Here is a 17,456-nt window from a genome sequence, read left to right as displayed (position 1 = left end):
ATGCTCAGTCGGAGACAGGGCAGTCGGGGCTCACCCGGAAACGGCGAGCGCATGAGCCGCTCAAAATCTGACGAAAATCTGACGAAAATCTTTTAAATGGACCTTTGTTGATCTGAAATTAAGACACATTCAGCAACTGCATGGCCTATTTCTCGATTAAAATGTTTTCAGAAACACGTTTCGGTGAACTATTTTAGTACAATATGAGATCGTATTCTGAACAAGCTGCCATGACAGTCTGGCTGTGAATTTCCGGAGAAAAAAGACCCACGTGACGCGTTCGTCCTATCAGCTGCCGGTTTTCATTTTCTGGGAAACAATACAGAGAAGCGGCGCCTGCTGCTATGGAGACGTATTACATTTCGCGCACACGCAGAGCGTACGCTTAAGTCGGCATCGCCTTAGTGTGTTTTGAGGCATTTTTTTGGACCTCGGGGACCCGACTGATCAGTCCGACTGGCTTTTCTGCCGACGGTCGGCCGTCTGGTTGGTGTGTAACCTCTCTTATGCTATGCCCCAGGTTTTAATCTGATGAAAACCCAAACATTTGCATTAACTTTTCTGCTTGATAGAATATATTTGGTGTCCTTGAGTGGAAGATTGAAGGGAAGAAATAGGATCAACATGCATTTATAAATTGCATAATTTTGGGTATCTCCTTCATAAGCAGTATTTATAAGATGCTGTGTGTCAGCGATCCCAGCAATGCTCTTTCCCACACAATACTTGTAATATAGACAGACCTCCTGGGAGACAGCTTGCATATCTTTGACAGTACCCTGGTCCAATTAGCAAATATAACTCTGCAGTTTTATATAACTCTTTTTTTTTATTGGCAGAATAATAAATAGTACAAATAATGACTTTGTCCATTCATAAACTGTTGAGCAAATGTCCATTTTACACATTCAGGTGATATTATTCACTGACCAATGAGCAGAGAAGTTCACTTCTTGTTGGCCACACGCTTTAAAAGGCTTTGATTATGTTTTGGATTTCCCATTTTTGGCCAGAGCATTCCTGTATTAGAAGCAGGCCGTTCTTAATCTCCAGACACCTTTTTGTATCTCTGTTCTTCAGTTCTTTGCCCTGGAGAAGAAAAATAAGTGTCAAGAATGCAAACGCACAGCCTGTCATACAATATTTAGACAATCAGTCGATAGTTTGAGCTATGAGTCACCCTGAACTCATCCACCCTATGTTTTATATAAAAGGGTGAGACACACTGACTTTTAACTTTTACTATTTTACTGGAATAAAAAAAAAAAAATCCTTTTGCCACATCTCTTCCCTGACTTTTATATACTTTGCTATTTGTTTTAATAATAGTTTAACAACGTGTAATACCTGAGTGAAGTCCCAGTGAATCCCCATTCCTTTCTGCTTAGCCTCTTTGCAGTTATGAAGGCCAGGCTCCGTTTCTTTTTTCCCCGGGTCAGTTAAACACCGGTTGTCATTGTACTTGTGGAACTTGATGCCGCCGATATAGAGCTCACCATCTGACCGATAATAACACATCTAAAAAAAAATAATAATAATTAAAAGTCAAGCAGAAAGCAGATTGGTCAGTTACTGTAAATAAGCCAAACGGCAGCAAAGACACAATATTTCCAATTGCCACTGGTAACTTTTCAGTGACTATAATCATTAATCTTGACAACCACTTGCTTTACTTACTTGAGGTCCATAGTAGTAGCAATTGTAGGCAATGGGTGTGTGACCTGGTACTGGTCCTTGGTCTATGCACCTGTCAGCATCAAGATTCCTCATCTATAAATGGGGGAGTTCATCATTTTATCAAACCCAATGAAAATGTATCCAATACTATGACATGTATCATTAAAATACACAATATAATGTAGCAGTGCACATGTGGCGCGCACACCCTGCAGTACTGCCTCTAACACACATACAAAGATACATTAGATACAACTAAACTTACTCCTCCATAGGCAACTAGGTCAGTCAAGGGATCCAACTTGGGATACACATTTTCCAGATACCATTTGAAAGGTTTACAGTGCAACCTTTCCCTCAGTTTTTTCCTTTCAGAGATATCCCCAATGTCAATTCCGTGATTCTGCAGAGAATAAGGCATGATTTGTTTGTCACATTTGTACTTATAAGAAAAGCTTTTCATTATGGACCCTTGGACGTTCATTCTGCATCCTGTGTGTATGAGGCATGCAGTATTCCATAGAAAGGGCGTCATTATTTTTGTTGTACTTGACTACATTTGAAGTACCTCAAACGGCAAGTTCCAAGCCAAGTTGACGTTGTGTTTGTATTCATCCATCCAGACTTCTGCTACCCTCAGGGCGTTTCTCTTCATGGCTTTGCTCAGGTCAGGCATGTAGGGCTTGTGGGCCCTCTCAATGTGGGCGATCTTGGAGCATGGAACGACTTCAATACTGCCTCCACATGTCCACACCTATATGAGCAACAAAAAAGCTTAGCTTTATACTACTTGATAAAAACGGAATAATTGATCAGTTACCAATGATAATTGTGCAAGTGCAAAGCATGAATAAAAACAAAGGTTAAGAGTTAATAAGAGCTACTTAGAAGTTCACAAACTGTGGGTAGCACCGCCGCTTGTTATATGCACTTAACAGTTTGTAGGGCTCCATCTCTGGGAGACCCCTGCAGCTGACCCATAAAGTTAATAATTATAATAATAGAACATTTGCCAGAGAACCAGTGGAGACTCAAGGAAGTTACTACTCCTAGCCAACAAATAGTCCCTCTGGGGAATTTTTGTACAGATTTCATTATATTATATTATATATGAGTGCCAAAAGGACACAACTGAAATAATGACAAATAGAAAACAAGGCATAACAGTGAAATGGCTCAAGTGAGCTTAACGCTGTGCTAAAAGGTGGGTAGATCATGCTAACAACACTCGGGGTGCGTTATCAGACTTTACAGGAGAACCAAAACAAATTTTGATCAAACTTGAATCAGCAGCTATTGCCATGTACTGAACACAATATTTGATTATTTTGTGTTATCAGATTGAACATTATCATAAACAGACAATATTGCTACAGTTTAGATTGAAAACTATTTATTGATCTTAAAAATGACAAGAGTGGGCCTTTTTGACACAAACAGTTCCCCAATATGATTCAGAATATGGGCTTATGGAAGTAAGCAATTGTAAACCACATTCATTTTATTTAAAATGCATTAATTACACTTCAATCCACACTGAATAAAGATAAGAACAAATATCTTCATCTTGAAGTAATGCTCAGCAACTTTCATCAAGGCTTTTACTCTTAAAATTTTAAAACCGTCGTTAACACATACACTATTTATATAACCGCATGTGCATTAACCTTTTATATAAACATTTACTTACTATTCTGTACATTCATTAGTATGTCTGGAAAATGTTTGTGCTAAAAAGGCGTATCCCACTGTTTTGCCATTTTTACAATGTTTGATAAGTATTTTTAAACCTTAACTGTAGCAATAGTGAGCATCTTATAACACAAAAAGATCAAATATTGTGTTCATTACATGGCAATAGGACTCAACTCTGGTCAAAATCTATTTTGGCTCTCCTGTAAAATCTGACATAATGCCTTGTGTTGTGTTAAATAAGTTAGGTTTAGAGGTGCTGGTGGGTGGATTATGTTACCTTAGGACAGAGACAGGCTAGCTGTTGTCTTCCTGTTTCCAGTCTTAATGCTAAGTAAGCAAAGTGGATGCTAGCTGTAGCTTGTTATTTACCATACAGACACAAAAGTGGTATCAATCTCATTTAACTGTCAGCAAGAAAGTGAACAAAACATGATCCAGTTAAGTCTAAATCGAGTAATCCATGTATTTCAAGGTTTATTAGACGCAAACACTGCACAGCTGTTAATAATACTATGATACAGGATTATACAAATCTGGAAAGATATTACGGCAGGAATCTGTCCCAACGATTGTGAGGTAACCAGTTCTGGTTTTACTAAGTAAGAGGGGCAATTGTACTGAACCCGTGGATCAACTTGCTACAAGTTGGCCCGGGACTGTGCCATCAGGTGTTAGATAGGTGAAGCTTACTCACTCGAATGCCCAGCTCAACATTTTCTCCACCGTACACTTTCATTCCTTCATCGAGGAGTCCGATTTCTCCCAGATACTTTCTTTCAGCAACTAGGATCCCCATGACCGATGGACTTCTGGAGTGAAAGAAGAGACCCGTTACTACTGTATAATTTAAAAACATGTTGAATCACCATAAGCATAAAAGTAAAGCTTTCAGATCATTAATAATGCCTTATCCAAGATACGTATATGTATACGATATGTTTGACACATATGTAAGTTGGAACAAGACTGAGCAATTTCACTTAAAACTTACTTTCCAGGCAACGAGCCGTCTTTGAGTTTGTAATACTCGTCTGAAAAACTCTCATACATGCACCATAAAGCCCAGTCGAAGGCGTGTGATGCTGGCTGGTATGGAATAACCGTGAGGTCATCAAAGTTTACTTTGTCAAACACAGGGGATGTCACCACCGTTCGGTCAGCCTTGATCTGCGTCAGCAGGGGTTCCGCCCTGAAAGAGGGGAAGGGAGGAGAGGTGACTTACCCATCACTTCATTAAACTGTTGTTTACCTGTCTCTTTCTATGAAATGACTGTAACTCCGGAATGGGAGCTGGCATGTGTTCTGACGTGCCATTCACTCCTTTAGTTGATCAGAGGCTGCTGAGATCAAGCATTCCAAACAGACAGAACACATCCAAATGGTTTTGAATACTTCCATCTCCTGTACATTAAGTTTCATTTGTACGCAACCCAAGGGAACATTGGTGCAGCATTTGGAAGGTGGAGGGAGCTTCAGACTGAAAAATGTTCAATTTTGATGCAGAGATCTAGTTAATGTTACCCAAGTTAGACTGTTTTGTTTTGCCTAAAGCACAATTACAAAGTCAGCTTGCCAAACTTACTATTGCAGTATAAATGAGCCTGTGACTAGAAGGTTGCAAGTCTGAGCGGCACTCGCCCTACCCTCGTTACCACCACTGTGCAAGACCTTTAACGCCCTCATTGCCTACGTGGGCATGCCAGTACACCCGACTGTGGTTGTACTGGGATAAGTCTGTGCTTGGACTGGGCTGTTGCAAATGTGTAAACAGGGCGTTCCTAAAAAGTTGTTGTTAGCAAAACATATTGTGGTTAATCAAGGGCTAAGATGTGAGGTACGCCAACTTTGGCATCAGCTCACCAGTCAGTTTGCACTTGGTGGTGGTATAGACACTTCCCTGTATACCATTTGATAACTGTAAACATGGTAAACTTATAGCACCTTTAATGTGGAATCAAAAATGACATACATGCCAGTGAAAATGGTATACATAAACCAGGCATAAAAGATTTATTGTTGCCTCATTCTTACCACAGCTCATGGACTTCGATGTGCGCATCCAGGATGGCCACCACGTCAGCAGTAGCAGCCCTCCAGCCAGAAGCCCTGGCGTGAGACAGGCCATAAGACACATTGTGCCTCACCCTTTTAATAGAGAGACTGGGGTCCTCCTGCTCGAGCGACTTCACGTACATGTCAAGGTCACCCTTCAGGTTTTCTAAATTGAGAGAAAATGCGGGCATTTATTTTTTTTTGATTAGGGGTGTGATAGATGTTTTTACCATAGAAAGTTTAGACGGGGCAGTGACACCAGTTTCCATAACGATTACCCAGAGTGCAAAGTACACTTACAATTTTGAGAGCAACAGTTGTGATCGTAGATGTGCCTCACATGCTCACAAACTACAGGATGCAATTGAAATGAAATTTAAACATTAAGTTGATGTTGTGACGGTATCCAATTTGAAGTTGTAGTTAGTGATGATGTACTGACTAAAAAGGTGTTTCTAATGTTTTATTCACCCATGCATGTACGTTAAGATGGACAAGAATGAGAAACACCATTAGTATATTGCAATCCAGTGCCACTCCACCACTAATTACAGTTTTGAAATGACTAAATGCTGTTACATCATACAGGGGTTTATGTGCTCTTAAAAAAAGGAGTGAAATGCTTATTTGCCTTTTCTTGTTGAGAATTAGATAAGAAGATCGGCACCACTATCATCTCTGTCTGGTAAATGTAAGGCTACAGCCAGCACTTGGTTAGCTTAGCATAAAGACGGGGAACAAAGGAAAACCGCTAGCTTGGCTCTGTCCAAAGCTCACAAAGTCCACCTTGCCGAAACTCTAAAGCTCACTAATAAACACATACAGTATCTTATTTGTTAAATGTGTACAATAACCGTGATATAAAAACGCCAATGTATGGTTTTCCTGGGGGTTATGTGCTGGAGCTTTACCATCCTAAATTCTTGTTGTTACCATATCTATGGCACACAAAACAAATTGTTGTTTTTATACTTTTTTGAACAGATAAAACAAACAAGGTGTAACATATTAATCAGTGAGCTTTAAACGTACTAGTAGGCAGATTGTTTTTTGTTTTTTTCTAACTTTGGACAAAGCCAGGCTAGCTGTTTCCAGTCTTTATGCTAAGCTAAGCAGCTGCTGACTGTAGCATAATATTTTACCATACATAGCCTCTATGATAGTAATATCAACCATGGCATGCCATCTAATTCTTGGCAAGAAAGTGAATACCGGTACATATGTTTTCCAAAATGTCCCGATTCCCAAAACTATTACCTTAAATCCAAAAGTTCATGTGACAAAATGCATTTTAGGAGATTTTACAAGACTGCTTAGAAAAGTAGATACGTTCAAAAAAATACAATCACAAAATAACAACCATAACATAGATTACAGCCTAAAAAAAAAGTTAGAATATGAGCAGCAGTGGCACAATGAAACATGATTTCAGCCTGTCATGTCTCATAGTATGACAGTAGCCTATGTACATAATGGATCAACGTGTTTATTACACGTTTACACAATCTAATCCATTTGCATTCAACTTACCTTCAGAGCTATTGTCATCCACCAATATTATTTCCTTCAGCAGGTGTTTAGGGGTGCGGTCAATGATGCTGCGCATAGCTCTTTTGATAATAGACAGGGCCTCATTCAGGTAGATCAATACTACTCCAATACTTGGTAAGTCTTCTGAGTAACTCTTTTTCAGACACCTATTCAGAAACAGAAGGATTTCTAAAACCACCGTCTTTCCATCAGTAAGCTGTGTAAATGCTTTATCTAAAGACAAACCATGTGAACAGAGAGCTGAAGGATAATCAGCATGTGAATGAATTAAATGACAGCTCTGGCATCATAGGAAATTGTTGTACCTTGGATCCCTGGTATCTGGAAGAGCTCGGTCTAGAGGAAGGCGATCGCTGAGAAAAACGTTGTATCCATACTTGTCAAACAAAGCCTGTGCCTCTCTTTGGTCATCCTCCGAGAGATTCTCCCCCCACGTCACGAACAGGGGAGATTTGGGAAACAGTTTATTAGACTTTTTCTCTTGAAGAGTCTCCTTTTGGTCCGGGACTTTTGCTTCAGGTTTCTCTTGCTGCTCTGGCTGTGTTTTGACAGCTGGCTGTTCGACCTCTGCAGCTTTTCTCCATCTGAGTCTGTCCTCTTCGAGCATTTTCTGCATGGTGTCCTGCTTTTTCTCAAAAGCTCTGACTACATTGTCTTGACAAAAGGATGACAAGGACAGAGTCAAATGAGCAGCATGATTACTGATGACTACATGTTTTCTTATTTAAAATAAAGCATTTTTGGTAACACTTGACTTGAAGGTATCTACATAAGAGTGACAACCCTAACCCTAACCCCAACCCTAACCCTAACCCTAACCGTAACTTGTCATGACAAAAACCGAATGACACTTACTAAAAGAAGTGTTATGTCATAAACGTTTATGACTTGTTTATAATGTTTATGACACGTTCAGTTTTTTTTTTTTTAAGATTATTTTTTGGGGCTTTTTCCCTTTATTATATAGTGACAGTGGATAGACATGAAAGGTGGGAGAGAGATGGGGGATGACACGCAGCAAAGGGCAGCAAGTCGGATTCAAACCTGCGCCGCTGCAAAGGACTCAGCCTACACGGGTCGAACACTCTAACTGGGTGAGCTAGAGGCCGCCCCCATTATGACACCTTCATGACTCTTATGTAGATGCTACCTTTAAGTAAATTGTAACCACAGTTTTTCTTGAGATGAATGTTCTCTAGATGGATTCTACATAAAATAAAATGGTATTGATACCCAGATGGAAGCACAAGAGAGAGACTAAATACAAAAGGATAAAAAAATTTTCAGCAAACGTCAAAAAAGTTCCATTAGAAGCCATTCATCTAATGTTTGACTCCACATCTGCAAGTATTCTTTTGGTGACACTTATCTTGTTTTAATGCAATATCATTTTGTCAGATGATTGAAAGCATAACATACATTTGAGTAACTACTTGTGTAGTGAACAGACATTTAATCATTTGCTTACCTTTCTAACACTGAAGGAATGTTAATGTCACGGAAGTTAAATTTCATTTTTTTTATTTCGAACCTATATAAATAAAATATAAAAATACAAAAGTGCGTAGCAACACACCAAAGGAAAAAGAACAATATCTATACAGTGTTACAAATAACATTAAAAATACTATTACAATTAATATTTTCAAAAACTGTCCGAAAAGGAGCAGGATGAAGCCTAAGCTTGTGATGTTTCCCACCCCTCATTCAACTTGAATTAATTCCTTTATATATCATATATTTTTACAACAGGATAACCAATATACACAACAATACATCTCTAATTTTACACGTACCAAATCCTTTTATTTATTTATTTGCGTTTTAAGTAAGTCAATAACCCATTTCTGTAACCCACCACCCCATAACAAATCATACAGAACCCGACTTTCTTTCCATTTCCCCATCTCCATTGCTTCAACTCACCGAGATTGTTGATGCTTGTCTCCAGGTCAGAAAAACTCCTGCTCATACGTGCTGTGTCTAGCTGTTTGTCAGTCTCATCTTCAGGCTCATATCTACCCTTTAGAAACATGCCCACGTAGACGAGGAGCCCGATCCCCCCCAGTATGACGATTGACCGCTTGAACGACACCCGTCTCATAGTGATAACACACAGACTGAACTCCCAGCAAGGGAATGGAAAACCTTGAAAGACACGCGCGCAGCGACCTTAGACTAGGCTACTGGACTGACAGCTTCAACCAGACAAGTGGCATTGTTTATTTGGATGATACCTTCTTTTGTTTCAGTGAGGTGAGACCTGTTCTTCCTGTATTACTTTCTTCTATTAAGCACAGGTGTTCTTCCTATATTACTTGCTCCTATTAAGCGCAGGTGTTCCCAATAGTGGGCTGAGCCCAGGCTGAGCCGTGTGGTCAAATGCGTAACTGCAGCTGAAGGAAAATGTATTACAATAAGCTCTTACAATACATTGACAAATAAAAAAAACTTTTAGGGGAAACTGTGAGAAGGTAGAGACGGCAGGTAAGCTTTTTTTTTTTTCTTTTTTTACAGTGTGGTATTAGTACTTTTACTTAAAGGTGCAGTAGGTAAGACTTATAAAACTAACTTTCTGTCATATTTGCTGAAACTGACCCTATGTTCCAGTAGAACTACATGAAGCAGGTCATTTAAAAAAAATCTGGCTCCTCTGGCACCACCTACAGCCTGTAGTGCGATTTGCAAAAATCCACAGCTCCCTGTTCAGATGCACCAATCAGGGCCAGGGGGGGTGTCTAACTGTGTGTCAATCACTGCTCATGAACACGCATCCATTCTCCCTTGTGGGGGGAGGGGCTTAGGAGACCGTTTTGGGCTTCAGCAGGAAGGGTGGAGGGACTGAGAAGTTGTTGATGTTCAAATGTTTTGGCTAAGTCCTGGATCTTCACAATCCTACCTACGGCACCTTTAAGTAAATGATCTGTATACTTCTTCCACCACTGAATATAGGCTATATATATTAGCAACAAGTCAATGTAATATTTGTGACATTAACAACACAGTACTTAGTAAATGAATGCTCAAATACTAACACAAGCAATTGTTTAAGCAGGCTTGACATCAAATATGAAAGCTAACAAAGAAATAGAGGTTAGATCTTGTATTTGTTGCGGTCTGTGCTGTGGGTTTGTGGTTCTGTGTCTTATTCTGGATAAAGGGTGCTATTATGTGACAGTTATCATGTCATGTTGAATACATGTATTTCTGGTTAAATATTGCATTGGCACAGTTATTTACATAATTCGAAATGCATTTTAAATTCAAATTTCACAATATTGTTTATGATTTATTAGATTTGCTGCATGTAAAACACTAGTCAGTTCATAGTAACATCCGTAGGACAGAGAAGACATTAAATTGGGGTACATACAAGGCAAAGGTCACAAAATAATCAAACCCCCTTTCAAAATAGTTAAACCCATATGAACAAAAGTTACCTGTGGTCTCTTGTATCTGGAAGCTTCCTGTCTAGTGGCAACTGGTTACTCAGGAAGACAATAGGCACGTTCGAGATGAACTGCGCCTCGAGAGCAGGCGACAGTTTCCAGCCGATTCCAGCAGCCTTCAGTCTGAACAGGAAGTCACAGAAACACTGTGGTCCGATTCCGATTTAATAAAATGTCATCAGACCCATATATCAGCTTGTACACATGTCTCCAGTTGTTTTTTATTATGACAGAGTAGCTCTCAAAATGCTCTACATGCGATCTGTTGCTGATTTTAATTAACAACACACTGTAGGTGATCCGTAATCTGAACGGATTTAGTCTCTCTGACTTCTAAACGTAACTATCAGCCACACAACATGTGGTTTGTACAGAATAAGCCTTTATATCAGACAAATGCAGTTAAAATCCCTCCAATTCAAAAACAATAAAAAATGTATATAAAACGTTAGATCAGCTGAGAGGCCGGCGTTTCCCAGCATGCCCTGGGTCCGCCTGGGTCTTGCAGTCGGTGAAAAGCAACCATAGATATATATAAAGGCTAGATGTCTCATCCGCGCTGCTGGCCAATGGAGGTCGACGTCCGCACCTGGCGGCCATCTTGCCACAGTCAGCTCGCTCACTCGTAACATTGTGTTTTAATGGTGCATGTACTTTTTAAATAACCATAACTTGCTCAATTTTCTACCGATTTTCAAGCGGTTTGGTTTGTTATAAACATCGGAGATGTAGTTATGACACTGCATACTTATGAATAATTTTAACCATGGATTTCCATATGAAAATAACATTAAACAGAAAAGATAGGCGCAATGAATATACACAAGCACAAGGTAAATGTTAAATCAATATATAGGCTACTAAAACTCAGTGTACAGAATGGCAACATGATATATATATATATATATATATATATACACACTTTTATAATATGTATATTACTAATATAATAAAATAATTTGAATTATTACATGTTTATTTTAAACAAGTTTAAACTATTATAAAAGTGACATTTATTTGCAATAAAAAATAGGTACAAGATTTCCCTTTACAAATATACATAAAGAAATGCTGCATGTTGAAATCCCCACCCTGTAGAGAGAACTACACTACTGTGGAGGTATACACATGGAGGATAGAGATAAAAAATTCAAAAAATTCAATTCAATTCAATTCAATTCATTCATTCAATTGTATTTATATAGCACCAATTCATAAAAAAAGTTATCTCAGGACACTTTTCAAATAGAACAGGTCTAGACCGAACTCATTATAACATTATTTACAGAGACTCAACAGTACCACCATGAGCAAGACCTTGGAGACAAGGGCAAGGAAAAACTGCCTGTTAAGAGGCAGAAACCTAGGACAGACCCTTCGGCTCTAGGTGGGTGTTCGTCTGACTCGACCAGTTGGGGTGAGAGAGAGAGAGAGCGAGAGAGAGAGAGACAGAGAGAGAGAGAGAGAGAGAGAGAGAGAGAGAGAGACAGACAGACAGACAGACAGACAGACAGACAGGTGCACAGCAACAACAGTATTGGCAATGGCAGTCAAGCAGGACCATGGCAGGAGGCTCCACTAGGATCCATGAGAACCTGTGAGACGAGAAAGCACAAGAACTCCGGGGAAGAAGTGAAGTTAGTAACATGCATTAATCGGACATGAATGAGTGCAGAAAGAGAGAGAGAGGAAGAGACAGTGCACCATGGGAAATCCCCCGATAGTCTAGGCCTATAGCAGCATAACTAAGGGATGGTTCAGGACTCACCTGATCCAGCCCTAACTATAAGCTTTATCAAAGAGGAACGTCTTAAGCCTACTCTCAAATGTGGAGAGGGTGTCTGCCTCCCGAACCACAACTGGAAGCTGGTTCCACAGGAGAGGAGCTTGGTAACTGAAAGCTCTGGCTCCTGTTCTACTTTTGGAGACTATAGGAACCACAAGCAGCCCTGCATTCAGAGAACGTAGTGTTCTAAAGAGGGAATAGGGTACTATGAGCTCTTTAAGATATGAAGGGGCCTGACCATGAAGAGCTTTATAGGTGAGGAGGAGGATTTTATATAGACAGCAGCTCTGCTTGCTGGTCCCAACTCTGGGTTGGCTCTTTTGATTGAAAAGGTTGCCTACCCCTGGGTGTAGTTTCAATGTTCACACATGTTTATTCATTCAAGTGTATGAGTGACAGAGCAAGTGAGATAGCCAGTACTTCTCAAACTTTTTACACAGAGTACCACCTCAAATAATATTGGGCTCTTAGACTACTAACACCATCATAGACCTTTCTGGGTACCACCAAGACAAAGGATTTAATATAATAAGCCATATGATGCTCTCATTTGTTTGATATTCCACATGCAAATACTCACAACATCAGGTTGAGGTGCATCCTGAGACAAGTCCATTGGCAGGTTCTTTTCCTCTCTTCTAGAGGTGGTTGTGCTTCTTGTTGCTACCAGCTAAAATAAACGTAAGTAAAGAAGTTTTGAGTGTCTAAAATGTGCTGTAATAAACAACACATTATATAACTTGCAGTAACAAAAACTAAAGTGACATTTAATCACTATTGATATATCAATCTTATACACCTTGAATTATTGTTGGTCAATGATACACATACCCTTTAAAGATGAGCTGGAAAGTTGTAAATGGTTGGCACAACACCATCTTTAAGCCGGACATTCTGCCCCGTTCTGTCAAAGTCCTCACTCCTGAAGTGCTCACTGCAGAGCAGTGTCCTGTCAGAGGCAACAAAACCGTCCCTTCTTAGAGCAAGTTCCCACTGCCTCCTCATCTTTCCGGTTTTGGGAAACCTTAAAAACGTGAGAAACGTACCCAGATATATAAATTATTGTCAACATTTCCAACCCTTTTTTCCTTCTTTCAACATTAACGGTAAGGACAAAAATACACACCTAAATTATCATATGTTTGGGGTAATTGTATGTATGCATGTGTGCATGTATGCATCATGTATACATGTATGTACTTTAGAATAAGACAACCACACTAAACTAGTTATAAAAAGGTGTCCAAAAGAAACGTTCAGCGATTGTGTAAACAAACTTCTAAAAAGCCTTGGGTCAACAACAATCTTGTAATACTATTATGTCATAGCTATGCTAAACTGTAACGTTAGCTGCTACTAGGTCTCACTCAAAGCTTCTTGTTATTAGCCAGCTAGGCTAATAACTACAACCACACTCACAGCTTTTTGTTATTAGCCAGCTAATAACTACAACCACATCCACAAAGACTGTAATTTAGACAAAAGATTAGTCATCATAAAATCGTAATTGGTGTCAGTAAAACCTATATAATTGAACAGCTCGATTGTGGTCTCAGCCTCGATACCTTGCGCAAGTAGTAGTGATACACAACTATGCTGCACGATTAAGTCGTTTTTCGAAAAGAAAAGCTGATCATGTTCAAGCATCCAGAATTATAGCCACGTTAATAACGTTTGTAAGAAACCAAACCATTTGTAAATCCGTCAAGATTTCAGTGAGATAAGAGTATTTGTGTTCGTGCAGATCACTCACCTTACATCAGGTACCACAGAGCCCGCAAGAAAGCTTGCCTGTGACAAGATGGCCGGCGGTGATGACGTTAGACTCCACCGTAAGACATCTAGCCTTTATATATATATCTATGAAAGCAACTGCGCTGCCTGCGTCTCAGAATTGCGTCCGCCTTGATCTCGTGAGGTTATCGTTGCCCATGTGTGCATGACGTCAGAGCAAGTCGGGATCAAGTATGCAAGCATTGGGCGGTGATTGCCGGTGATCGATTCTGCGCAGACCTGGCTCTTCTCGAATGAGTCAGTTTGTCTGCTTGACAATCTCATTTTGCAGCAATACAATTGAAGTGAGATGAACAAAGAGAGAAATGTATCTTTTTAGATAAAACAGATGTTGACAATGTTTCCTTTTGGGGACAGTCATCCATGAGGAGCTCGGAGTAGAGCCGCTGCTCCTTCGCGTCGAAAGGAGCCAGTTGAGGTGGTTTGGGCATCTGGTAAGGATGCCCCCTGGGCACCTCCCTAGGGAGGTGTTCCAGGCACGTCCAGCTGAGAGGAGGCCTCGGGGAAGACCCAGGACTAGGTGGAGGGATTATATCTCCAACCTGGCCTGGGAACGCCTCGGGATCCCCCAGTCGGAGCTGGTTAATGTGGCTCGGGAAAAGGAAGTGTGGGGTACCCTGCTACCCCCGCGACCCGATACCGGATAAGCAGACGAAGATGGATGGATGGATGGAGAATAGTACTAAACTATTTATAAGAAAAATATGTCTTACTTTCTTTATTGTTTAAAATAGCAGGTCGGTCGCCTAGACCTATAAAATAAAATAATAAATGAATATGAAAGAGACATGTCCCCCCTTGTCCTTGTCATAGTGGAAATTACGTCTTAATCTCCAAGTGTGTTAATAGTACAGCTGCAAAATATATATATACTGTATATTTTTATAGTCATCGCAATTTCAACTGGCGCAATAAACACATCGCGAAAGGCTGCGACATATTGCTAAATAATAATAAATAAAAACGAATTTGATTGGTCAAGAATGGAAGACATAAGGGATGAATGTTCAATCCCCGAAACACTTTTGGGTTAATGGCTTGTTTTAGTTTTTTTGGCAGACACTGTGTCACAATTACGCGTTTATCAAATTATACAAACCATAACAACACTGAGCTTTGGCAGTAGCAAAAATAGATCTTTTTGTCACTCAGACTTTTTTGTGTTAGTTGGAAGAAAACATCAGCAGAAAACTGCACTTTAAAATGTAACTGTCATTCTTTTTTTTTATTCTTTTATTTTGGAGAAGTCATTTATGGCTACCGAAGCCTGCATATCATTCATCACTTTTTTGTTGTATCTGTATCTTGTTACCAGATTTGAGTGGCTTTAAATCACTGTGTCATTACACTCTATTACTGTCCGTTACCTGAAGTATCTAACAGGAAGTAATCCATTAAACACATTGATCCAAACAGACTCTAGTGTTATATTAGTCTCTGTTTGGAACATCTTTCTTAGTCAGGATTAGGGCTGCACAATAGGAGGAAAATATCTATTTGCGATTATTTTGACTGATATTGCGATTGCGATATGATTCACTATATTGGAGGGAATAATCATGTTTGTATCCTTATTCTCATTTTCATTGAAAATTGAAAGAAATTAAAAGAAATTAAAATGATTATAGTGTGATTTTTGCGAGGATCTGTACCAAACAAAGATTTTTTTCTTTGGTCTGTAGGAAAGGATTTATAGACGTCTCTGCAGTACCACAATACTTCATTCAGAATGGTTTTACACATATTTTGCCTTTTCACAAATATTGCGCCCCCTCTGCAATTTGGATATTGCTATATCCATATTGCGATTTCAATAAAATTGCGATTAATTGTACAGCTCAAGTCAAGATGGCAGTCTAATTGGGAGCAGTTTGCATTTAAAGGTCCAAGAATCAATATGCTAGGATGCAGGATGCAGGATACAAAAAGGGCAGTTAATTCTTAAACATTTTTGATTTACTTTTATTGGTTTTACGTTTTTTTGGTTAAACCCAAGAGTGCAGCATAGGTAATCACTGCAGATGCACTGGTTTTCCAGAAAGTATAAGTTCCTCTACATAGAAATGTTAAGACATAAATGTCGTCGACAGTGGTAAAAGGACCTAAAATGACACGGATCATTTGATCACAGCCATGTCTTCATATTTACAGCATCATGGGCAACATGACACTCTTCACTGATCAGGATCCAGAAACGGTGTACCCCAGTCAGGATGTGATATGGGATACATTTGAACAGGCCTTCCAGGCACTGTGGGGCCTGGTCACATACGCTCCAGTGTTCAGAGACTATTACTACCAAGGTCTCACCCAGTTCTACATGGACAACGTCATGTATCTGGAACTGAAAGCTTCCCACAGGTACACTATTGGCACGCCTAGTATGTCCAGTGCATTCTGTTGTCTGTTAATTAATTAATTATTATTAAGTGTTTTGTTTTTTTGTTACTCAGATATACGAGTTGAACGGCAGCACTCATGACACAGCCTGGACTCTGAAGACCTACCAGGAGGTCACCAGACAGTTCACAGCAGACCACCCAGACTTCTTTGGAGCAAGAATCATCTTAACAATCCATAGGTGACTACCCTTAGGCTACATTAACATTGCTACGTCTTTTTTAAATGGAGTTTTGAGCCAAAAGCAACCTTCGTGCACACAAGTTTTTTTAGCTCCAGTAGAAGAACTGATCTCCGTTTAAACTAACACGCCCAAACCTCATATCTCATCAACATTCTGGTATACTGGACATGCGTGTGCCGGGGTTAACAGGAGGCAGCATGTATACTCCACCCGTTGCTGGTAGTTGCCATGGTAACGTTAGTAGCTTAGACTCAGAATATGACGACACAGCGAAACGTTGGCGATGTCGGCGTTGCCAAAGGTCTCTGTTCACGGCCGTTGAGACTGCATCACAACCCTGGCGATTCCAAACCAAAACGGGGGTCAGAAGGGTTTCCAAATTTCTCGGGTTTCTCTGAAACGCCAGAGAGGTGTGAAAGCGAGGTGTAAACGTAGCAAAAATAGATATGTTTTAAAACTAAAGGCTAGCAATGTAAATGTACCCTTAGAAAGGATTTCACTTAGTAGTCTGAATGGCATTCTGCTTATTGGCTCACTAGCAGACACAAGAGGATGTAGATATAATCATCGATCACTAGGGCTGGGCAATATATCAATATTATATTTATCGTGATATGAGACTAGATATCGTCTTATTTTGGAAATCGTAATATCGTAAATGGCTTAAGTGTTGTCTTTTCCTGGTTTTAAAGGCTGCGTTACAGTAAAGTGATGTCATTTCTGAACTTACCAGACTAGCTCTAGTTATTATATCTACATTACTGAAGAGTATTTATCTTAACCATGTGTCCATCGGGTCACAATGACCGTTCAGTTTAGTTGACTTTTGTATTGGCCTGGCGTTGCGCTTCGGTCTCTGTGACCCATA

At 39.8% G+C, this 17,456-nt stretch overlaps 1 protein-coding gene across 2 annotated transcripts; it reads right to left on the bottom strand.

The window, feature by feature from the left end:
• Nucleotides 1-654: 654 nt before the first annotated feature.
• LOC118495410 (probable polypeptide N-acetylgalactosaminyltransferase 8) lies at nt 655-9,100 on the bottom strand. 2 transcript variants are annotated; one of them, XM_036002868.1, is made up of 12 exons: nt 8,963-9,100; nt 8,902-8,926; nt 7,281-7,629; nt 6,955-7,121; nt 5,404-5,590; nt 4,364-4,561; nt 4,067-4,181; nt 2,246-2,431; nt 1,943-2,080; nt 1,678-1,770; nt 1,348-1,518; nt 655-1,089 (listed from the first exon to the last, which is right to left on the bottom strand). In XM_036002868.1, exons 1-12 carry the CDS (start codon nt 9,077-9,079, stop codon nt 970-972), a joined length of 1,866 nt encoding a protein of 621 aa, XP_035858761.1. In that variant the 5' UTR covers nt 9,080-9,100; the 3' UTR covers nt 655-969. The 2 variants fall into 2 exon arrangements, with proteins under 2 accessions (XP_035858761.1, XP_035858760.1); XM_036002867.1 differs by having other exon boundaries at nt 8,902-9,100.
• Between the last annotated feature and the right edge of the window lie 8,356 nt (nt 9,101-17,456).

The sequence above is a fragment of the Sander lucioperca genome, chromosome 7, assembly GCF_008315115.2.
Source record: "Sander lucioperca isolate FBNREF2018 chromosome 7, SLUC_FBN_1.2, whole genome shotgun sequence".
Classification (NCBI taxonomy): domain Eukaryota; kingdom Metazoa; phylum Chordata; class Actinopteri; order Perciformes; family Percidae; genus Sander; species Sander lucioperca.
This window is presented reverse-complemented; position numbering and strand designations above follow the sequence as displayed.